Here is a 24,861-nt window from a genome sequence, read left to right as displayed (position 1 = left end):
TAAATGCTTTCTTGTTTTTTTCTTTGTTCTTATATTTGATAATATTTAGATATTTAAAAAAGGTTGTAATTTTTGTAAAAGTTAGTTATTAAAATAGTGCCGCTATATACACAGTTGTTAAATCGGCATGGTATAAACATTCTGATTGGTTGAGAAATTTGGCGCAGATGTTGAGCACAGCAAGAGACGCCTACGTTATAAACAACCCAAATAAAAGTTTGTAATTTGAAATGATAAATAAAATAAAAATGATAAAAATTTGAATTAAAAAAAAGCAAATAAATTGTTAGAAAAGAAAATTTCTTATGTTAAGAGTATTCTATTAGCTAATGGTTTTTTTGTTATGAACTCCAACTGGAGAGAAATAGACAGTTGTACTGGTTTTCAATGTCGGATTATTGTTGGAATTACGATGACTTTCAACTAAAAATTCTTTATTCGAAAAGCTTATTAGCCAACATCGATAATGGCTAAAAGGTTTTAAGTTATTACATATTTACGAGTCATATTAAAATTTTATAAAATAAAAAGAAACATATCTTAAAAACTCATCAAGTGAGTTATGTCGAATGTTGATGAAAATGCTTTCATGAAACGTGAACTTCTGGATGCAGAACTAGATTCAAGCGGCTTTATTGATGAGGTTGAACTGGCTGCAGTAGTTGATCTAAAACCATATGAGTTGAAACAAATATTTGCAAGACTAGACACTGATAAAGATGGAAAGATATCAATCACAGACTTTATGGAAAACTATACGCTTTTCCAATCGTACGCGGACGTTAAAAACACATCAATGCAACCTGATATTAAAACAAATAATAAAACTGAGTATTTTGAAAATGGAAAAATAGCCTTAAAAGAAAACTCAAATGATAGTGGATTTATTTCTACTAATACTGCCATGAAGATACCTGATGCTTCATCTGACGATACGTTAAAAGTACCTGATGATACGATGAGGATACTTGATGCTACAATGAGTTTAAAAAACTCGTCATTAAAAGTATCAGATACTACATTCAATTTAAAAAATAAACCATTGATGATTGATTTAAAGACTGAGGCAAAAAATCAACTAGGGTCAGAACTTATTTTTTAAATTTTAGTTTATTTATTTTAATTATTTAAATGTATTTATATGGGGAACCAGGGAGTGCATTTAGGATAGCAGATAAACCAAGGGTACATTTAAGTTACGAATAAATAAAAAAGGCCTTGTATATTATAAAGTTTTTACATTAGTTTGTTTTATATATATATATATATATATATATATATATATATATATATATATATATATATATATATATATATATATATAGTATATATATATATATATATATATATATATATATATATATATATATATATATATATATATATATATGTATATATATATATATATATATATGTATATATATATATATATATATATATATATATATATATATATATATATATATATATATATATATATATATATATATATATATATATATATATATATATATATATATATGTGGTGCTACTGTAAAATATTTTAATATTTTATTATCTGAACCATGAAAACAACGTTAGCCATTCAATTTCTTTTACTGATCGGTACATTGTTTTCAAAATTGCAGTTGTATGATTTGCATCTTTAATCTAATGTCAAATGTTTTGAAAAACTTAACGCAGCTTTTAAGTATTATTTTTAACTGAATTCGATAACTTTCTGTTTCCTCTCTTTCATTATAATTTTTTTTTTTTCTCTCTCACGATATCCGTTTTTTTTTCCTGCTAAAATAAAATTCAGTTACCATTTTCTTTGTAGACATTAAATTTTAGACATTATTTCTATTTTGGTCTAAAATAAAAGATTGAAGATGAAGGGTTTGCTGAGCTTTTGTTTATTTAAATAGCTAAAATGTTTACCATAAAAATTTCCATAAAAAAATAGTTTTTAATTAGTTTTTCAATTTTTTAAACATTAGATATTAAAAAAAAATTTAAGTCATAAATTAATAAAAAAACAAATACAAATAACGTTAAACTAATTTAAATAAGGAATCTTTTAACATAAAGCAAAAGAATATAGAAACATATAGCAAAAGAATATAGCGGAAAATTCTGGACATTTAAGGGTTGGAGAACCTGTTTTACTTTGACCACGTTGTACCTTTAGTCGCTCTGCCCTGTCGGCCAACTATTATTATTTCAAAAAAACGCGAAGTGCCATTTAAAATACTAGCTCATGATGACTGTTCTTACCGTAATAGATCATAGATCATTGGGATGGATCGTATCGATCCACGAGAAATTATAATTTTTGACTCTTAAAAAGTAAATATTTGTGTTAATCTTCCTTTGATATTAATCCTGTCATAAATAGTTGTTTGAATAATGTACGAAATTATAAACATTATCCAATATCTTTTTTTTTTTTTGTTATGGAAAAGTTTGGATATTGTTTCTTACCGTAAGTGGGGATTAAGACAATATTTGTTAAAGAAACCGATCTTGTGTACCTTATACCAGAGAGTAGGATGTTGTACCTTTGACCGGCAAAAATAGCGCTTCGGTTATTTGCAAACTTTTAGAGTCTAAATTTATCATCAATTTTATCAGGCAGCTGTACGTTATTGTTTTTGCATCTAAAGCAATATTGCTTCTATTATTATGGAAGTTGAATAATTCCATTGAATTGCAATACAATATTTCCATCGCAATGGAAAGTTCATGAAAACTTTCTTTGGAAGGATTTGCTTTGGAAGTTTTACTTTAGAGTGAATTATACTAAATATATAAATTACAAACTGGTAGTTTATAAGACAAATATTATACAAAATATATAAACTACAAACAGTTTATAAAGCAAAAATATTATAAAATAAATTTTGTATATTATACATTTATTATAATGATTTAAGGTTTCGCTTAATAAGAAAATTTATGTATTTATAATTTCGATGTTATAAAAATAATTATTTTTATTTACAAATTAATATTATTGATATAGAATATCTTTTTTATTTAATAAATATAAATAATTTATATATCTTATGATTCATAAAAAAATGACCCTTGGTACACAAGTCTTTGCACGTTTGTAAGGAATTTTTTGATTTATCTTTAGACAACTTAGATTGCCTACAAAATAGTTATGTATGTTTTTTGATTGATATGAGGTTGTTCTTAAGTTTCTTTATAATATATAACGAGCCATAATATTATAAAGGTCTTAACATTGCACGATTTTTATAATACCATTTTGACCAAAGAAAAAACACACCTCGGTTAAATGTACAACGTACGTGTTATACACCCCTGACCATTCGACTTCTTTTTTAAATCGCGGGAATAGGATACTTCTAGGTCGAATAAAAGAAAGGCTAAAGTATAATTTTTGCGCAAAATATGAGAAAGCAACACAAAATTTGAATGGTTTAAATTTATTTAATACACTAAGCAAAAAACGCCCCATAGGCAAAAAGTGTTCAGAAAATCTAAAAAATAAATCTAATTCCTCTATTTAGTTTTGTCAATAACTTAATGTTAGTCCTGGCTTAATCCTAAATGCTGCCCAGAGCTCTTTTCTTTTGACGCTAAAAACATAGTGGCATTTGTAGCGCTCTTTCATTAGGTAAGTTTTAAACTTTTTTTTACTTTTGGCATCAATATCATTAAGAAATAACAAAATAGATAAAGTTTTAAAAGGGTTTTATTTTTAAAAAATAAAAGAATTTATCTGAAAAAAAAAAGATTTTATCCCTTAGGAGGTTAAGGGATAAATAAGGGGAAGTGTTCTAGAAAAAAACTTTTTTTATTATTATTATTTTTTTATTTTGTAATTAAATTACATGTCATGTCATTACATACCAGTCTGTTGATATTGCTTGGCGACGCATTCAAAATAACTATCAACTATTTCTGGCGTACAAGAAGTGGCTCTTTTAAATGCTAAGTTATCCGCTTTTTATGTTGAAATTTCTTATGACCATCTCTTCATAAAGGCATAAAACCAGTGTTTACCAGGCTTGCCATTTTTGAATAAATGCAATTGATCTTCGCGTTTAAGTTAGCCACATACAAATTCAAAGATTTCATTTTGGGTTAAATCATTACCCCAGTCATCAAGTAATTGAAACGCATGCACCATAAATCTTTCTATTTTATTTGAGAGTACCTTTGAGTTGTTGTACCTGAGCCATGGAAGCCTTTGTTGTTGTTATTTTTGCGATCTTTTAGAATTGAGACTGGTGTTTTACTTTTTATTCATATCAGTTAATGTGGCTAGTATATCGTCTTTCTTGTATGCTTTTGTTTTTTTAGTTGACATGTTAAAGTGAGTGAGTTAAATTGAATCGAGTGAGTGATGATTATATTGAGAAAAATATAACAATTGGTTTTTAATGAGTAAGAGATGATTATATTAACAAATAACATTATAGTTCATTTTTAATTAAACCGGAATTAACACTAAGTTAATTAGATAAAGATAGACGCTTAGTCACTTTCGAAAAACTAAACTAAGTAATTAATCGAGTGAAAAAAGAGTTTTTTTTACTTTTTTGATTTTTGATTTAACTTTTTATTCAAGCTGCATAAAAATCATACTATCAGAATTAAAATTAAATTTCCAACAAGATAGTGTTAAAATTATTTTTATATTAGTTTCAATTCAAGCGCTATTTTGTTCGCAACGATACAAAATATATAAAAAATTTTAATAAAGTTGTATAAAAAAAGGAAAAAATGGAGTTGAATCGGCATATAATTTTATCAATTCGAATAGAGGAGATGGTTCTGTATTTGAATCTATTTTTATTTTTTTTCATAGCCATATCCGTTAAGTTTTTATTTGATAATTTCGATCAGTGTGCGGAATGATACGGTGTGCGGTTTGACCCGGTTTTACTCTTTTTCTAATGAGAAAATGTTTATCTTGCTTTATTAACTTCATCTTTTCTCTACCAGTAACTTTCAGCTCTAATAGTAGTTGCTTGTAGCTTTGTTGGTAGTAAAGATGTTTAAAAAAAAGAATTTGGTTGTGTAGCTAAAGAAAAAATATGTTGGTTATGTAATAACCTTTTTAAAATTAAGAATTACTAAAATTTTTTTTCTAAAATATAGTCGTTGATTAGAGCAATTCTACAGTGTAAAATGTTTCATGTTTCAATAAAAATAGGATTTTTTTTTTTTAAAGTGTCCGTATTTTGGAAAACGACTCTTGAAAACGGGCTGTTGCAAATTATATGAAAAAAATAAAACAGATAAATTGATAAATTCAGTTTTTTTACAACGTTAAAATATATACATAATATTAAAACAAACAGAAAAACTCAAGAAAAAAAATAAAAACATAAGCAAGCTTGAGTATTTTAAACGGATATTTTTGCAACTTTTCAGGCAAAAAAATTGTTTATATAACTTTTTGAGAGACAAGGCTCACAAGAACTGCATTTTGAAAAAGCTGTAGGCCTTTTTTCAATTTCTGAACTTTTTTTTGGCTTTCTTGGTAGGAATCTTTTCTTCTTTTTCATAGTTAGGCGTTTTCTTCTTCACTTTCTGGTTTACCTATGCTTCTCCTGGAGAAGCTTGACCAGCCAGCCAGTTCTGAGATTTCTGGCTTTTTTTGCATGATATTTGTTGATGACATGACATTTTGAAATTGAAATTGAGAGCTCCTTTAAGACTAAGTTTCACACGAATTAAAAATTCTTGTTGAGAAATCATAATGTTAGAATTGAAGTTGAGGTTGAAGTTGGTGTTCTAGGTAAAATCAGGGGCGTCAAGAGCTTTTACTTTTACTGGGTCAACAACCATGATTAGCGCTGGATCGAATTAAGGTTGGTGTTTTTTGAGCAGTTTGAGACAAAGAGCATAAGCTACGTGATGATTTTGTAATTGCTAATGATATACTAAGTTGTTATAATTTGGTCAATATTGATTTGTCAATCTTGTCTTGATTTAATGGAAAAAAACAACCAGTTCTTTCAAAACCAACGCAAATTTAAGTACGAGTTTAATCTTTGTTGCAACCTTACTAATGTTCATGGAGAATTGATAAAACATTTTTGGACAAATTGATGAAACCATTTTCAGAACAAAATTTGCTTAAAGTATCATGCCAAACATCTTTGACATGGAAAAACACACTAATATCTGTTGCAGAATGTGGGAAGAATGGGCTGGAATGCAAATTAATGTTATATTGTTTTCTTTACATTTCAAGGCTACACTCAGAGGCAGTTAAACTTGCTCACCAAGTTGCCTACGGCCTAATTTATTTGCCTTGATGACTTTTACTTTTAATAAATCGATGAAAAAAAAAGATGCAAAAAAAGAAAATTTGTTTGATTTTGATTTTACTTGTGTTTTTTATTTTTTATTTAAGGTTTAAAATAGTATATATTTATATATCTTTATTTTTTATTTAAGGTTTTATCTAAAGTTAACTAAGTTTCATTTACTCTATTAAAAGAAATTGACATGGAATAAGCTTCTTTAGTTTTGAAACACGTTATAAAACATTGATATTTGATAACAGTTTAATTCGCATTAGAAATGAGCATTTTCAAAAACCAATTTTAATTATTTTATATAATAAATATTTAATTATTATTTTAATAAATTTTATATAAATAAATATTTAATTATTAATATCTTTTACGGAGGGTATTGCAGTTTATCCTTCTCAGCTAATGAAATCCATATCACTTACCAAGATCTGTAGAAAACAAGTTTAGCTCACTAAAGAGAAACATAACTAGAGCTGCGGCTCAAAAAACCAACGCGTTTTTTTTTTTTTTTTTTTAAATCATGCTTTATTTTTTTGCAATCAAAACAGAGCACTCCTAAAAACGCAACTTTTTTTTTTTTTTAATACTCATTAATTTTAGATATTAATGGACTTTGAAACAGTTCCACCTCCAATATACCTTCAAGTATACATGTTTTTTCATTTAATGTAATGTATATTACTTTATATACCGGCTATAACGATTTACACATCAATGTTAAAAAAATTGCTGCGAAAAATAAAATTATGTTTAGTATAGTTACTTTTTTATAATACCAATTAAATTTTAAACGTAGTTAAGATATGATCATTTATTATGTCAATATTATGGGGAAAAGTCAATAAAAACGGGGAGGGGGAGAACTCTGAACATTTTTGACAATTGTTAACAAAGAAAAGAGGAGAGGTCAAGAAAATTTGACGCCAACAATGTAACTTTTTAGAAATAAATTAAGTTACTTAAAAAAGAAAAAAAGATCGTTTTCTTCCGTTTAATTTTCTTGATGAGGAGGTGCGGGGGGGGGGGGGGGGTAAAGAAGGAAAGAAGAGTAGTCAATATTGACTTTTTATAGGGAATTTTATAGAGAATAGGGGGTTTCTGGAAGTTTGACAAGTTGTCGACAAGGGGAGAGGAAGATAAAATTGCCTAAAAATTGTTAATATATTTAGCGGACAGCCACTAGGTTGATTTTGAAGATTCAGTTTTGTTAGTATGTAATAGGAATTTTCAATCTTGTTATAGTGTTGTTCATATTGCTATGTTGTTCATATGCTCCAATACTCTCCAATACTCTCCAATACTGCAAGTTAAATTTTATCGCTTCCATCAACAAGTACGGCAGTTAAGTAGATAATTTTTAATCCAAAATTAAAAGCGAGATTTTTATTTTAAATACAAGCTCGGATTTAGACCATGGCAGGGTGCGCCATGGCACAAGGGACCCCAAAATCAGGTGCCTTAAAAACTAAAGATTTTTTATATTAAAAAAATAAATTGATTTGTTTTTTACATTGGCTTGTTTTTTATATTTGACGACTTGTTTTTTATAATGACGACTTGACTATAGTAGACACTTCAAGACAATCAAGAACAAAATCCAAACAAAAATTTTTTGTAAAAGTTGAACTTTATTAGGTTATTTCAGAAAGAAATTTCTGTTATTTCAGAAAAATAAGTTTCTATAAACCATTTTTCGTATCAAAAATAGCGTTAAAACTCACTGCAGCATTTTTTATTTCAAAAAAAAATGCTGTAGTGAGTTGTGGCTTCCACATCAACATAGCACAGGGTAATTTTTTTAGACAATAATTTAAAATTTTTTTATTAATTGTTAACATTATAATAAACTTCAATATAACATGTAACATGCTTTTTTAATCTAAAATTAAAAAACAAACAAATAAGAACCATAAAACCAGAGTTGTTAACAAGGCCAAGACCAAGGCCAAAAGTTACAAGACCAAGGACAAGATCAAGGCCAAAAGTTTTAAGGTCAAGTTCAAGAATAAGAGTTTCAAGGCCAAGGCCTACGCAAATATTTTCAAGACCAAAGACTTAAATTTTTGCCTTACGTTAAGGCCAATTACTAATAAAATTGTAGGTATTAATTGCGGTAAAAATAAAACCACATTTTGTAAAAGTAAACCAAGGTTGTGCGCAGAATTCAATGAAGTCATTAAGAAAATATACTTGTAGATATATATAAAAGGCGAAAGCAAAAATACATAAAAATAAAGAGTGAAAACTTTTAATTTTTTAATTTTATGTATTTTTTTTTTGAAGACCAAGGTCAATACAATCGAGGCCAAGGCCAAAATTTTCAAGCCCAAGACCAAGCTCAAGGCCCTAATTTTAGGCCTTAAGGCAAGGCCAAGGACTAACAACTCTGCATAGAACAATAAAAAACACACAAAAAAAAAACACTTTTTTTTTTTTGCATAAAAAAAACAAAAATTAAAAAAGACGTTTTTTCGTGCAACTCTAATCGTGACTCGTCGCCACGAAACAAGATTAGTGATATTCAGAAAAACGGGAAGCAGAAAAAAGTATGAATCAAAACGAGGTTTTTTAGCTTTCAAAAAAGCAGACCAGATAATATATTGATATATTGAGAACATAAAAAGGAGAGCTGCTATATCGACTGATTTAGGTAGAATATGCAAGGGGATGCAACTACATCAACTGAGGGTTTGGGTCTGCATTTTTTTAAAAACTCAAAACCTCATTTTGAGCCATACTGTCTTCTGCTTACCCAAAAAAACGGAAAAATATTAAGAGTCAGAAGTAATCGATTTAAAAAGATTGCAGAAGTAATCGAGTTAGAAAGTTAGAGATAGCCGTAGAGAAATGCGGACCGACCGATCATTTAAGAAATACATCAGATATTTAAAAATATTTGTTAATACAACTAAGGTTTAGATGCATTTTTACCATATCTTTGACAGAAAGTTTTTTTAATGATTTTTTCTAAAAGATGTTTATGTTTTTATACTTAATTTACACTTGGTGCGAATAAGTGGTTAGGATCGTTGCGGTCTTGGATGGTTTGCACCTGTGTTAGTGACGTATTTTGATCATACTGCTGAAACATAACCATAAAAAGTATACCTAATTAAAATTCAAAATATTAAAAAATTTTTTCTTTAAAAACTTTATAAATTTAAAAAAATCATTTTGTATTTTAAAGATGTTTTATATTCAATTAGAGTTTTTACCGACAGTTATTTATCAAATAGGTTTTTGTTAAATAAACTAAGCAGTTCACGAATTTCGCTTTTAGTGTGAATTCCAAAATAAATTTGAAGTGCAGAAAACAAAACGTATTTAATTTAAGCTTTATTTACAAACTGGAAGAAAAGTTAAAACAGCGTAAAAAACCTTTTAAAAAAGTATAAAACCCTCAGAAGGAGAATTTCTTAAACTCTTTCATTTTTTTTTAAATACATGAGGTGAGTGATTAAAATCTTTATTTGCCAGGTGGATGGAAATTGAAAAGCATTTGATTATACGCATAAACATACTATATCGAATAGTTCCTTAGAAAAACCTGTTGTGGCGCTTAGTTTAAATATTTTAAAAACGCATGTGCACACTCTTGTTAAGTTGTTTTTAAAGATATCTTTGGTAATTTTGTGAACTTTTAACTAACTGGCGAATATTTTATGAAGTTTCAAAAAGATTTTTACCTTGCCGCTATTTATATGCATTATAAATATAAACAGAAAAAAATATGAACTCAGAATTTGTTGAAGTAACGTTTTCTGTGCCAAGAAATAGCTTTTTTCAATATTCACCCGTTAATGGAAACACACATGTAGTTCCTGATAATAACTACGATAGTTCTCTAAATAATCGTTCTTATTGCTATGTACAAGATCATCTTGCAATGGAAAAAGAATCATTCTATACCAATTTTTTTGATTGTACCAATACAACGCATGCAAGTAAAGAATCTTGTGACCTCAACAACTTATCAACCAAAAATCTTTTCCCAAAAAATTCTGACACTCGAACTTCTCGCACTATGTACGAATCAATAAAACAGCCACACAATTCTTCAATACAAATAAAATCACTCGGTGTCACACCGTGGCGCTTTTTTCCTCAAAATGACAGTATCTTTACTAGTTCGCCTCTCTGTTTCAATAAAGATAATGTATTTCAAATTAAACCTAAAATCTTACTTTCTCAAAAAGAGATGCCAACTTTTGAAGAGTTTTTAAATAAGATACATCCTCGATGGGCATCTTATTTGCCAGGGTAAGATTTTTTTTAAACCAATAAAAATAAAATAAGCTTTATATATATATATATATATATATATATATATATATATATATATATATATATATATATATATATATATATATATATAATAAAAGTTATATCAAAGAAATGTTTTTCTACTACCCAGTCGGCATTTCTGAAAAAAAACTTTTTTTTTAAAGTTCAAAAGATGTTCAGCACGTTTAAAAGACGTCTTTTTCGGACCAAATGCCGGCTGGTTACATATGTATTATAAGTCCTATTGCTTTTGACAACGTAAAAAAATAAAGTGATGGTCTTTTTTTTATTTTACGCCGAATCTGCACTCTTCCTATTAAAATATATCGTTTGGAGCAACTGAGAATGTCAAAAATAATGATTTAAGTTGCCATATGTTCATAATTGACGTATTTCTTTCAGAAATTTAATTTACTCTATTTTTGTTTTTACCGCATTCATGGAATATATATTAGAGCATAAGTAATGCAAAAGTAAAGCAAAGTGAAACTTGTAATGTTTTTTTTTTCAACAATATGTTTTTATTTTATAATTTAATCAGAATTTTTCTCTTTTTAATGTATTTACTTTTTACAAAAACACTAAAAAATTCCGTTCTTAACTAATTTACTAAAAAATGATTTCTATAAGAAATTCTTCTAAAGTTTATTTTAAAAAAAGCTGTCAAAATTCCGTTCTTAACAAGTTTTCTGCAGTTACAAATATTTGCAGTATAGGATGTTTAAAAACTTTTGTTTATACTATTTCTATTTACAGATTTATATTTCTTAATTCTAAAAATAATTTTTTTTCTTTGCAATAAATTTTCTCGTTACTTGCTTTCTTAATGATAAATTTTACAAAATTTAAACAAAATACTTTTTCTCAAGTTTTAAATAAAATCAAACAAATAAAAATTTATTTTTGTTTAATACAACTACTTCTTGTGTTTAAAAAATTTTTTTGTTTGTTTGTTAATGCAGAAATTTAATAATGTTCTCCACTTAATAATGTTCTCCACTTAATAATGTTCTTCACTTAATAATGTTCTCCACTTAATAATGTTCTCCACTTAATAATGTTCTTCACTTAATAATGTTCTCCACTTAATAATGTTCTTCACTTAATAATGTTCTCCACTCAATAATGTTCTCCACTTAATAATGTTCTCCACTTAATAATGTTCTCCACTTAATAATGTTCTCCACTTAATAATGTTCTCCACTTAATAATTAAACAAAAAAATGTTGTTAGTTGTAGCTATTTCCTTCAGGAATATTCTATTTTTAATAGCCTTTGTCATAAGTAAAATACTTCCAGCACCGAGCTAAGTCCTCACCGAGCTAAGTCCTCACTGAGCTTAGTCCTCACTTTATAAATTTTAAAAGATTGCTTGTAGTCCACAGTATGATCTTTAATGTTTTCTCATTAACAATCTAATTGTTTATCTTGCAGACCAGTTATTTTATATATTGATTTTATATTTGGATTTTTTAAAGTAATAACCAACTAACTGCTATATCTTGAAATGTGCTCGAACTACCTTGAGCAGTCATGCTACATTTCTATATGCATAAGTTAAACGCAACTTTGCATTAAATAGAGTTTGACGTCACCAAATATATGGTAATTTGAAAATGTAAAAAAAAATTGATAGATCACTGTTACTATTGATAAATAATAGTTTGCTATTGTTGACAAGCTATAGTAATTGTGATATTTGTATTAATATTGTTTTCACCTTTTCAATATAGTGTTTTTAAAAAGTTTTTTAAAAACTTTTCATAATAAAGGTTTTTGTTCTTTAACGTTTTAATGACAGGGCCGCGGCGAACAAAAGCGGTGTATGTGTATGGTGTTTTGTTATTTTATATTATTTGAGCATTATTTAAGGAAATAATGCTCATGAAAGTTCTTAAAAATATAAGTTTTTAAAACTGAAAAGTTAAAAACTGTTTATAAAATTATTTTTTACCCTTTCTTATACAACAGCTTTACCATACCTTTTTCAGCATTTTCTTAGCTTTATCATTATTGCTATAACGTAATGAAATGCAACAATAAATAAAAGAAATTTATATACCAGCAACTTAACAACCCCCTCATTTTGAGGAGGGTGCGACTATAAATTTAAGGAATTTAAACTCTTTTGGATAATTTTGTACCCAGGCTTCAGTCAAAGCAATATTTTGCACTTTACATAAGCATAAACATACTTAAGTTTGTTGTTTGGACAAAGCCTGACGGTGTCATCTGAAACATCAAAAAATCTTGCCTACGCTCCTGCTTACTCTAGATTATATTTAAACGTAAAAAGTATATTTTGGTAAATTTTAATGTTAAAAAAATTTATGTATTTTTTAGATTACGGTTTTTTTTAAGTAAATTATCTTTGTTATAATGTGATGCAAAATATAATTGGAAAAAAAAAGCATATCTTGTTTTATGAGGTTTTTTAAAGAAAAAAAGTTTATTTATCGACATTTTTTCTTTTTTTAGTGATGTTAGATTAGAAGCTATTCTGTTTTTTTTTGTTTTACCAGGGATAGTTTTTTTTTTTTTTTTGCTAAGAAAGAAAACTGATCATAAAATATCAAACTTGATGTTTATGTTTATATCAAATGAGTTTTGCAAAAAATAAATGGAGCTATTAGAATCCTTAACAACAAAAAATTAAAAACCTGTGACCCCAACCTATGAACCCAACCTCAAATGTGAGGGGAATAGTTTACCAGTTTTATTACTATTTAGTTTTATATTCATTAATAGTCCTCATTAATACTTCATTAATTTGTATTCACTAAAAAGGTTTTTTATTGATTTTAAATTTTAATGATCTTTTAGTACTTGAAAATGACTGTGTAAATTTTTCCCCTTAATATTAAATATTTATAATTTAATACTGCAAATTATAAATGTAATTATACTGCAATTTATTGCAAAGCAATCTCATAATAGTTACCAAGTTTAAAACTTTGTTAAGTTGTTGTAGGTCAAAATTTATAACTCTAAAACTTTGTTAAAATGTTAAAAGACACCAGAGACAACAAGGCCAAAAAAATAAGAGTTTCAAGGCCAAGGCCTACGTAAACATTTTCAAGCCCAAAGACCTAAGTTTTTGCCTTACGTTAAGACCAATTATTAAAAATGTGACAATAAAGCCACTTGTTGTAAAAATAGATCAAGGTTATATGCAGAATTCAACGAAGTCAATAAGAAAATATACTTATATAGATATATATGAAAGCCGAAAACAAAAATGCATAAAAGTAAAGAATGAAAACTTTTAAATCTTTAGCTTTATGTATTTTTTTTTGAAGGCCAAGGCCGAAACAATCAAGGCCAAGGCCAACATTTTCAAGTCCAAGACCAAGGCCAACAGTTTCTAGGCCAAGCCTTTTTTTTTGGCCTTTATTTTTTTACCTTAAGGCAAGACCTTTAATTTTTGGCCTTAAGGCAAGGCCAAGGACCAACAACTCTGAAAAACTCTATACAAAATTTAAAAAAATTAGGCACCCCAGCAGTCAAAATCCATTACACTCGCATGCTTAATATAAGGGATGGATAGGTAGGTGAGGTTAGGGAAATAAGAGGATTGGGAAGGAATTTAAGTCCAAACTTAATAAACGGGGAGGGGGATATAATAATAGTTTATGCGTAAATTTTTTACAGAATATGCAGGGCCGTCCTGAATGAGGAGGTAGTCAAACTCCACTAAGAAAATTTTATTCAAAAATTATTCTGTTGTTTTTTAAGGCTTTCTTACGGCCTTACTCGGCAAAAAAGAATTTTATGGCCATAGTCGGCAAAATCTTTTTTTTTACTTCCCCCTCCCCTTATTTTTAACTCTCTTCGGCACAGCCCTGAACGTACGTATAAAACGACTTAATTTTAGCGTGGCTCGCGGTAAGATTGCGCAATTTTTAACATCTGTTTTATGATAATTTCAATAGGATTTAATATGCTTATGTAAGTCTTATACTATAGTGAGAAATTAATCAAAAGCTAATTTTTGTCAAATCGAGATTTACTAAGTTTATTATCTCAATGCAACTAAGGCATAAAACAAACTCGTAAAAAAAAAAAGAAAAAGCTGTTAAGTTTGAACAAATCCGATAAGTTGTTAATGGCAAACCAAACAATTTTTTATTTATTGGTATCTAATTTATGCAAACAAAGAATTCGTAAATAACGGCAAAATATTATAAACAACCGAAGCGTCTGTAAAAACAGTTTTGCAGGAGATATATCAGTATTATAAAGATATCTTTAAGCGTTTTTTTAACATGATTGATGATAAAATTTAATACAGTTTGGTATATTTAAAAAAAATATGCTACTTTTAAAAGCAGTTGTAATGAATTATGTAATATATATTTCATTTTGCGCTGTGCTAACAATAAAAAGTATTTATCTTAATACATTACTGAAGCCATAATAGCTATTTGTATCGACTTATTCAAAGATATAATTGTTTTTATAACGATTAGTTAAAAGTAACTTATGTTACTTTTAAATTATTGTTATAAAAATAAAGGAAACCAAATGTCAATTATAGTTTACTACTGATATAAAAACGAAACGAGTTTAAAAATGAAAGTAATTTGTTTATAAAGTTTACCGCCTCTGTTTTTTAATTGTTTACGCATTCTGAATGAAATCAGTTATTTTTTTCAATATAGCCGAATAAGTCGAGTATTTCTAAAAATGATAATAAATACCGGAAACAGTTTTTTGAATGGGGCTAAAAGTCATGATTATTTATGCAAAAACAACTTTTGTAGAAAAGTTAACACTACCATAGTTTATCTGAATCTAACGAGACATTATTGTTAAACATACTCATTTAGGTGTGGTATTGAAAATAATAACTTCAATTTTCATAAAAATATGGTTTTTCATGAATAATTTTCCCAAATAATGTCTGATTATAAATGTCAAGTTATATTCACTGAAAACAAACACCAATACGTGCTTTTATGAAAAAATCAAACCCGTAGACTTATCTATAGCCAATCCCCAAGGTACTTTATGTTGAAAATTACACCTTTTCTAAATAAAACTACGCTTGATGATTTGTTATAGTCGCATTACTTTTACCAGATTATAATAGCGGGTAAATAATCTTTCCATACATACAAAATACGTCATACTTTTTGATAAAAAAAACTTTATTGTAATTGAAAAAACTTATATTTTTGTTCGGAAAAACGTGAACCATGCCTTAGTTACATTGAGATAGGTCGAAATTTTTTAAGGCCTGGTTACACTGAAAGTTTTTAATTTATCAGTGACTGATTTATATTTTTTCTAATTTTTTTTAATTTTTAGATATAGTTTTTTTGTTGATAACAAATAATAATTTATATACGAAAGAGAGAGAGAGGGAGGGGGGGTAGTTGTTTTAAAAAGACTGGGATGGGTGGGAAACTATTCTAAAGATTAATAAATGTCTCTTTGCGTGTATTAAGCACGCGAGAGTACTTACATAGTTTTTAATAAAAAACAATCAAACCACAAACGAACCATCTAAAACTAAAACTAAAGACAAACGAGGCCATAAAGTTCGATAATACCATCCCAAACAAAATGTTTAGCATCTGAGTTACTACAAAAGATCCTTTTGGTGACGAGACGAGAAGCACTTATCACTTCACTGATTTTACGTTTTGCTAACGCGCAAATTTTACATTTGCGCGTTAGCAAAACGCGCAAATGTAAAATTTTTTACGTTTTATAACTCGCAAAAGCTAAAGTATTTAGCTTTATTATTATCAAATAGTACAACTACTTTTAAATTTGCAAGTTGCAATCTTTTCCATACAATACAAATTGTAGTTGATTCGACTGCAAATCCAATGTAATTGTGTCGACCAAAAAAATATATATATAGTAAAACTCAACTGCAAATTATGTGCTGTTGAGCTAACACTGGGTCTTGGCTTTAAAAATTTTTTTTTTAGAAAAAATACCCTAAAAATATAAGAAAAATGTAATCTTACTGTTTTTGCATTTTTCTGATATTTTCTTTACTTTTAAATATTATACAAGTATTTTTAAATCTGTAATTCTGGAAGAAATCTGCAAATCTGGAAGTATTTTATTAAAAAAAAATGTCATCGTAGTTTAAAATGGTATTTAAATTAATACCATGTCTAAAGAAGAAACTTGTTTTCTTCGCACTTTTTTTTGTTTTTTTGTTTATTTATTTATTATTGAACTTAGAAATATCATTATAAAAAGTATTGTTACAAATGTCAATTCGTTTTTTTTTTTTTTTTTTTTTTTTTTTTAATTAAAATAATTGATTTCCTTGTACAAAATCCTTTTTAAAAGTAATCCGGATTACAATATAAGGAGGTTTTTGTCAAGAAAGATCTGTGTATAAGTATATGTTTTAATACCAATTGTTGTCTATAGAATGCAAAACTTTTGCAATAAATGACCTGCATGAAATGTGTAGCAGAAAGGTTTACAAGGAATTGAAAGCAAAGAGGAGATCTTTAGATTCTAAAGTGTGAGTGCCGGCAATATGTTGGTTTTAAAATGTTTTTATGGTTTTTAAATATATTTTAACAGAAAATTTTTAACAGAAACAAATGACATTCAACGGACGTTGTTCGGTGATTTTTTCATTTTTAACATAAAATTAGCGGTATTATAAGCGCTAATTATCGCTAGGGTATTAATATAAAAAAGACGTAATAATATTTTTACTAAATAATATTAATATATAAAAGTCTTATAAATTAATATTTTATTGATTTTGTTATGGAAACTTAGTCTTCTTCGCTGTAATATAAACTTACGATCGAAGTTTAAATTCTAAAACTTTTTAAGCAAATAACTAGAATGCCGAGTGAAGCTATTTAAATATTAATAGAGTTTGATTGAACTTTAATCGATACAGTTAATATGAATAACATGACTATTTCTTATATTCTTTAAATGATATTTTTTACATATATATATTATAAATAAATTGGTTTTTAAAATTATTGGATTGCCTTACTTAAAAAAAAAAAAAAAAGTAATTAAATTAGTATGTTAAAATTTTGATTTTTGTGTATTAAAGGATTTTGTGTATGAAAGAGTTATAAAAAAAACTAAAGAACAATAATATTATGGATTTAACAGCGTATTAACAATATATATTTTCTAAAAACATTAAACAAAAATGTTTTTCGAGAAATAGACGTAAAATATTAAATAATAAATTGACGTACAATATATAAACATAAATTGACATGAAATATTATATAATGTAAATAAATAATTAGCTATGCATATTTTTTATACACACCCAAATGAAATTTATTCAAATTATATATATGTATATATATATATATATATATATATATATATATATATATATATATATATATATATATATATATATATATATATATATATATATATATATATATAGGTATGTGGATTGAATGTTTTAAATTAATCAAAGGCTAGATTGTTATATATCATTGAAAAGGGCTTCAATGCAGTATTTTAAAGGTGAAAAAATTATTAAAGTTGAACAATTCTATTAAGGTGGTTCGTCACAAAAAAAAATTTTTTTTGAAAAAATTTATTTTTTTGCTTTTAATTGCAAACAAACTATTATTTACAGCAACTCATAAAAAAAAATTTCAAAAATTTTGTAATCTTGCTTAATTTTTTTTACTTATTTAACAAAAATAGGTACATTTTGAGGAAAAATCATAGCAAACCTCAAACCTAATAACTCAAGAAAACCTAGTTCATTTTGAATAAAAATTTTCAAACCTTTTCTATACATATAGTACTAGAGGATGAGCGAAAAAAAAATTGAATTAATGAAGATAAAACTCATTTTTGATTCATTTTTGTGAATATTTTATTAAAAGTTGTTATTTTTTCGATTTTTTTTTGCATTTTAGTAAAACAGTCACATAAATATACAACAAAATAAAAAACTGCTTCGCTCATCCTCTAGAGATTATTATTAGGAACATTTCCTGAAATTTTCAAGTGAATTAATAAATTTATGACCGAGTTATGATGTTTGAAGTGAAGAAAAACGAAGAAAAATTCGATGTGTCATAAAAACCATTTTAAAAATAAAATATCTTAAAAAGCTCCTGCAGAATAACTTTTTGTAACCTGATTTGAATCTTCAATGTCAATAAGTCCTTTTTTAATAGTTCTTATGGTTTCTCTGCGTTGTTTTGCAACATCAGTCGATTTTTTGTCTAAAGTTTTAACTCTTGAACTATCTCTGCCATATGAAAGTTTAAAAAAAGGTTGACTACATAAAATTCCATATTGTTTAAAGACTAAGTCTACACCAAAAGATCCTTCATTAAACTCCAGTATAGCTGAATAAGGGGTCGTCCATAAAGTACGTACGCCAAAAATTTTGAAATTTGACCCCCCCTCCCCCTGTTGCCATGCGTACTTTTATGTCCCCACCCCCCCTTAAAAGTACGTACGTTTCTCAAATACCCCCCCCCCCCTCAAATATCCATCCCCCCCATCCCTCCTTTTTTTTTTTTATTAATTAAAAAGTTTAATTAAAAAAAAAAAAGACGGAGGGTACCTTAGATACTTTATACTACCGCAAAGCTTTTTGCTTACGCATTTTAAAAACGTCTTTAAGTATAAATGCAAATAATAATTTAAATAAATTTAAAATTTATTAATTTAAGTGTGTATTTGGGCGAAAGGTTTATGCGGCGGCAATAGTCGACGGAGATCCAGGTTCGACTCTCGGTGAAATCTAGGAAAACTTTTTTTGTTTTTTTAACGAATCAAATGTAAATAAACTATACTTAAGGTGGACGTTTTTTTCAGGCACCCCTCTTTAGTAAGTAAAAAACGAGTCTAAGGTGAGATCAGTAATATTGAAAACAAAGGGTAAAACCCAGTGTGAGGGAGCAAGAGCAAATTTTGTGCCCTTTTGCTATTTTAAGAAACTTTTTATTTTAGCAAAACCTAGCGGTCTTTGAGACGCCATTGACACGTTTTTTTTGGGGTGACTCCGTCCCATCAACCACGGCCCTCAGGTCTTACTCAGGGCCAGTATATAAGGGTGGGCATGTATGCATGGGCCCCCTCAGGATTTTTTGATGTTTTGATTTTTGATGATAGAACACTTTCACACAACGTGCAAACTTAAGTTTGTTAATATGCCAAATGAGGTGGCCTTGCAAAAAATTTGGATGGCGGAGGCCATCCAAATTTTTTTCCAAATCTAAAAGTTATAACCATGCAAAATTTACACCCCTCTCATTTTGGGGGTCGGGAGGGTAAGCGTTTTAAGGCTTTTTGTTCACAGGCCTCCGCCATCCCGATATTTTGCAAGGCCTCCTCATTTGGCATAGGTATAAACAAACTTAAGTTATGAGTTTGCACGATGTGTGAAAGTGTCCTATATGGAACATCAAAAAATTCTGAGGGCGCCCATACATGTGTGTGCATAGAGGAAAACTATACCCTCTACTTCATATACCATACATCTTTTTATGTTGGCAAACTAGAATCTTTAGTCAGAATGTAACTTTTCTATTGATTAGCTGGTTAATTGTGATAAATTAGAAAATCGAAGTACGTACTTTTAAATTGAACCCTCCCCCCCCCCTCCCATACGCTTTCGTACGCTTTTTGAAGACCCCCCCCTCCCCCCTAAGAGCGTACGTACTTTATGGACGACCCCTAAACACCAAGTTCTAATATGGTTCTACTAACATAGATATTTTTTGGACATTTGTTCCAAATTATATGATTCAGTGCCTCATTTGAATTCTGAGTTTGACCGTGCAAACACTTTTTTAATAACTCATCGGAAGACAATTCTAAAAAAACTGGGCGAAGTATTAGGTGGATCCACATTGCAAAATTAATATTTGGTCTATATGTCCCATTTGTTTCCAGTTTCTTGTACTTGCACCAACTCGCACTACCTGTTGGGCAAAATTGGTGGCGGTATTTATCATCATCAAATTCAGTGCAATGCCATAATATTGCCAAAATCGACTTCTTCATACTGTAGATTGCATTTTTATTGCTACGTATGGCCATTCCATAGTAATTCTGCATTGAATTAATATTTTTTTTGGTTAATTTTCCTTTCCCCGATAAAGGCGTCAATGTTCCTTTATATTCTTTGACCAGATTTCGTAGTCTTGTCCCAAGGCGCTTCTGGACATGACCTACGCACTCTAACTTTTCTGGAATGATACTATATTTCTCATATGGGTTACTTTTAACTACTTCTTTATATGATGAGGTATCACCATCTCCAAGGTATTGATTATAAATTAAACCATGCTTTTCAATTGAACGCCCAAACATTTCAATTGCGCTTACTGCTTCCATTGAGCAAGAAGATTTTGTATGATTTATGGAACATTTTCCACTTGATAAATGATCACGACTTTTTTTATCATAGTCAAAATTAATATTATTTTTTTTCAATGCATCATAAGTTGCACATTTTTTGCAATGCTTTGACAAGACATGTATGTCGATACATTTTCCTGCATTTATTGCTGTGACTATTTCGTTCATCGAATTAAATCCACGTTTCTGCCATGTACCATCTACTGATACACAACATAATGGATATGGGTTAGTAAGCTCAAACAAATTTTCTTTTATCTGATGAGTAGCTTTTTGCATACTTTGTTCTGCAGCATTTTCATAAGCTCCATGTAAAGATTCTGAAATGGAATTATACGTTTTGCGCTGAATTGAAAACATATTCATACATCGTGAAAAATTGACTAATGATTCGTGTCCCCTACCAATTTCTCGAAAAGAAGCTATAGCTCGAATATTTATTTCAAATTTTATTCGACCTTGAACTTTATTGATATTAACACACTCAGTGGATGTATAAGTTTCTTTATTAAATTTGCATGCATTACAAGTCAAGCTTAACTTATGTGCATATCCCATTCTAGATGAAAGCTTGTCAACCAAACTAATATCACTTGAGCTACATTCTGGACAACAGAAACAGTCTTTTAAAAATAACTTCAATAGTTTAAGGTTCATAATAATATTGTAATTCTCATTATCATAACAACATGAGTGCAATCTGGATTTAATTTTAGCTCCTCTAAGGTTATTGAATTTAGAAGTGTTATCCTTTTCAGAAAGTGAGTTGTTTTCTTTCTTTTTATAAAATATGTTACAACGTTTTTTTCCTCGTGATACATTCTTACTATTTCCCATTTAAAAGCTTTAAAAATAAACTGTAAAACAATATGAAAATCACAGAAAACTATTTAATACAAGTAAAAACTTTACTCTAACAAGCACACTGTTAAACAACATTTTTGTTTTAAAATATCCCATAATGCAGTTTAAGATTAGTTATATTTCACATAACAGATTCAGAAAAATATATATAATTGAAAGACCTAATATAACATAATCTTAGCAATGAACTAGATAGGTTTGGGTTTATCCAAAACAGTAACTAAGGCGTTGCTAAGGACTTATTTGTTTATGCACCTACTAAAAGGTTAAATATCACAAAAAATATAAAACAAAAGGTATATTCTTTTTCAAAAAATTAAATGTGACTAAAATTTTCTATCAGATAGGATAATATTATTTTTTCTCTAAAAAATAAATTTATTAACTTTTTTTTTGTGATGAACCACCTTAAAAGTTATGAGGTTTTTAGTAGCAAATTTTTGATATAAAGATTTATTAAATCTTGGTGGTGATGGTTACTAGTGATTCTTCCCGGGAAAAATTTTATTCCAATTTCCCGGAATCCCGGGAAATTTTTTTCGGGATCCCGGGATTTTTGTACACACATTTTTTAACTTTCCCGCCAAAGTCAGAATTTTTTGTTTTCCGGACCATAATAAATATTGCTTATTTATATTGTTTACATATTGAAATTTATCGCAGCGCATTGGGAATTTTTAAAAAAATGTCCTTAAATCTTAAAACTTCGAAGGTTTGGAGTTATTTTGATCTTAAAAAAGCAGATGAGGCACAATGCAAACATTGTCCAAAAATATTACTATGCAAAGGTGGTTCCACTGTTGGATTGAAGAGGCATTTAGAAAAAATCCATAATATTATTTTAAATAAAGAAGAAGAACCATCAACTAAAAAACGTTGTGTTCAATTAACAATTGATTCCATGACAAAAAAAGTTTCATTGGGAGAACGATTGGCTCGTTTTGCTGCGATTGATGGTTTACTATTAATGCAATAACTGAATCGGATCAAATTCGTGAGTTGCTTCGTGATAAAGGCTTTACTCTTCCTAAATCGAAAACAGATGTCATGAATCTTATATATATATTATTTGGAAATAGTCGAAGAAAATAAAAAAAAGATACTCGAAATAAAAGAAAAAAAATGCAAGTTTAGTATAGATTTGGATGAATATTCAAAACATGGCAGAAGATTTATGAATATAAATCTTCACTTTAATGAAGGCTTTATTAATCTTGGATTAGAGCGAATGTTAGGATTGCACAATTCAAATGATTGCCTAGAACTACTCATCAAAAAATTAAACATGTTTAATGTAAGTCTTACAAATGATGTAGTTTGCATAACAACTGATGGTGCTTCTGTTATGGAAAAATTAGGATATACTTCGCCTTCTGAATATCAACTTTGTTTTGCACACGCAATACATTTAGCCGTTGTTGATGTAATATATATAAAAAAAAGGTAAAAATAATAATCAAAGTACTAATGACAAAGATATTGAAGATGATGTCTTTGATGATGACGATGATTATGATGAGGAGGAGGATCAGCAAAATGAAATTAGTGACCAAGTTCCTGATCTTGTTCCTGAGCTTCATAAAGTTCTTGTTAAAGTTAGAAAAATAGTTGTAACTTTTAAAAGATCTCCTTTAAAAATGGATTCTTTAAAGCGTTATTCTAAAAATGAATTTGGACAAGAGCTGGTGCTAATTTTGGATTCAAAAACTCGTTGGAATTCAATGTTGACCATGATTCAAAGATTTATTAAAGTTAAAAAAGCAGTTTTTAAATCTCTCGTGGATTTCAGTTTAGAAAACCTAATGTTGTCTGATGATGAACTTACAGTAATTGAAAATTTAGCAAAAAGTCTGGAACTTATTGTCTTAGGTTCTGAAATGATTTGCAGAAGGGAAGCAACTTTATTAACAGCTGATGACACATTAAAATTTATGGTTAAAGAACTTGATGTTCAAGATTGCTACCTAGCAAAAGATCTTAAAAATGCTTTAATTGAAAGAATATGTCAAAGAAGAAAAAAAGATCTTGTTGGTTTACTAAAATTTTTAGATAATCCACAATCTTCAAAAAGTGATATGGATGATGACTTATTTAGCATGCCATCTAAAGCAGTTATGATAAATTTAGCGATTGAAATAGCTGGTCGACTTTTTCCCATAATTGAAAATATAGCAAAAGAAAAAGATAGCGATAGAAAACTTAACAATAGTATTATTGATATAAATCAGTTATCTGAATCTATGGCTGCCAGATTAGAAAAATTTGTAAAAAAAAAAAGATGTTTTTGAAGTCAAGTGCAATAAATCAATTATGCGTCAAGAATTCAATCTGTTTGAAGCTACTAATAAAAGATTGCATAACTTAGATATGCTTTATAATGCGCTTTTAACTATTCGTCCTTCCAGTGTAGAGGCTGAAAGGGTGTTTAGTTCAACTGGATTTTTTTTTACCAACTATAGAACTAGATTGATCGACATTCATCTCGATGCACTGGTTTTTCTCAGAAGTCACTTTAAAGTTGTAAACAGTTACAAAAAATAAATAGAAAAATAGAAAAGTGTATTTAGTTATTTATATTTTCTCTGATGAAGAATTTCCCGGGATCCCGGGAACAATGTAAATAATTCCCGCTATCCCGGGAATGGAAAAAGTCCGGGAAATCGCAATCCCTAATGGTTACCCACATCCTAAAATAAAAAGATGTTAAGTTCATAAAAATAATTGTATTTTTAACAAACAAAATAAATTTTTTGAATTTAAATTACAGAAAAATATTTAGTATTGTTGAAATATTAAAATTTTTTACTATGTTTTGTTTTTATTCAAAAAGTAAGTAAACCCAATGTTATTTTAAAACTTTAAACTAATGAAAAACACTTAGTAATTTGAGCATGCTCATATTACACAAAAACGGTATCTTTAAATTAAGTCAAAAGTAAGTGTTTCTATGCATTGTTTTTTAAACGAAAATGAATTGGATTTTTAGCTGAGATATTTTTCTTTATGAAAAAATTTCATTGTTTTAGCACCAAAATTTCGTGCCACAGATTTAATCATGCGTGATGAAATA

At 28.0% G+C, this 24,861-nt stretch overlaps 1 protein-coding gene across 8 annotated transcripts in view; it reads left to right on the top strand.

Moving 5' to 3' along the window:
- The first annotated feature begins 47 nt into the window (after positions 1–47).
- Positions 48–24,861, top strand: part of LOC136071948 (ras and EF-hand domain-containing protein homolog) — a 52,009-nt gene continuing 27,195 nt past the window's right edge. For 2 of the 8 annotated variants that reach the window (XM_065797876.1, XM_065797874.1), the window contains exon 1: positions 48–1,083. In XM_065797876.1, coding sequence (XP_065653948.1) covers positions 563–1,083 — 521 coding nt within the window. In that variant the 5' untranslated portion in view covers positions 48–562. Of the gene's footprint in view, positions 1,084–9,705; positions 10,548–16,897; positions 17,068–17,973; positions 18,063–24,861 lie in introns of those variants that run through there. The other 6 variants (XM_065797880.1, XM_065797879.1, XM_065797875.1 and 3 more) reach the window with 5 other exon arrangements.

Source organism: Hydra vulgaris, chromosome 05, assembly GCF_038396675.1.
Source record: "Hydra vulgaris chromosome 05, alternate assembly HydraT2T_AEP".
Classification (NCBI taxonomy): Eukaryota; Metazoa; Cnidaria; class Hydrozoa; order Anthoathecata; family Hydridae; genus Hydra; species Hydra vulgaris.
Note: the sequence above shows the minus strand (reverse complement) of the source record. Positions and strands in the feature narration are given on the sequence as shown.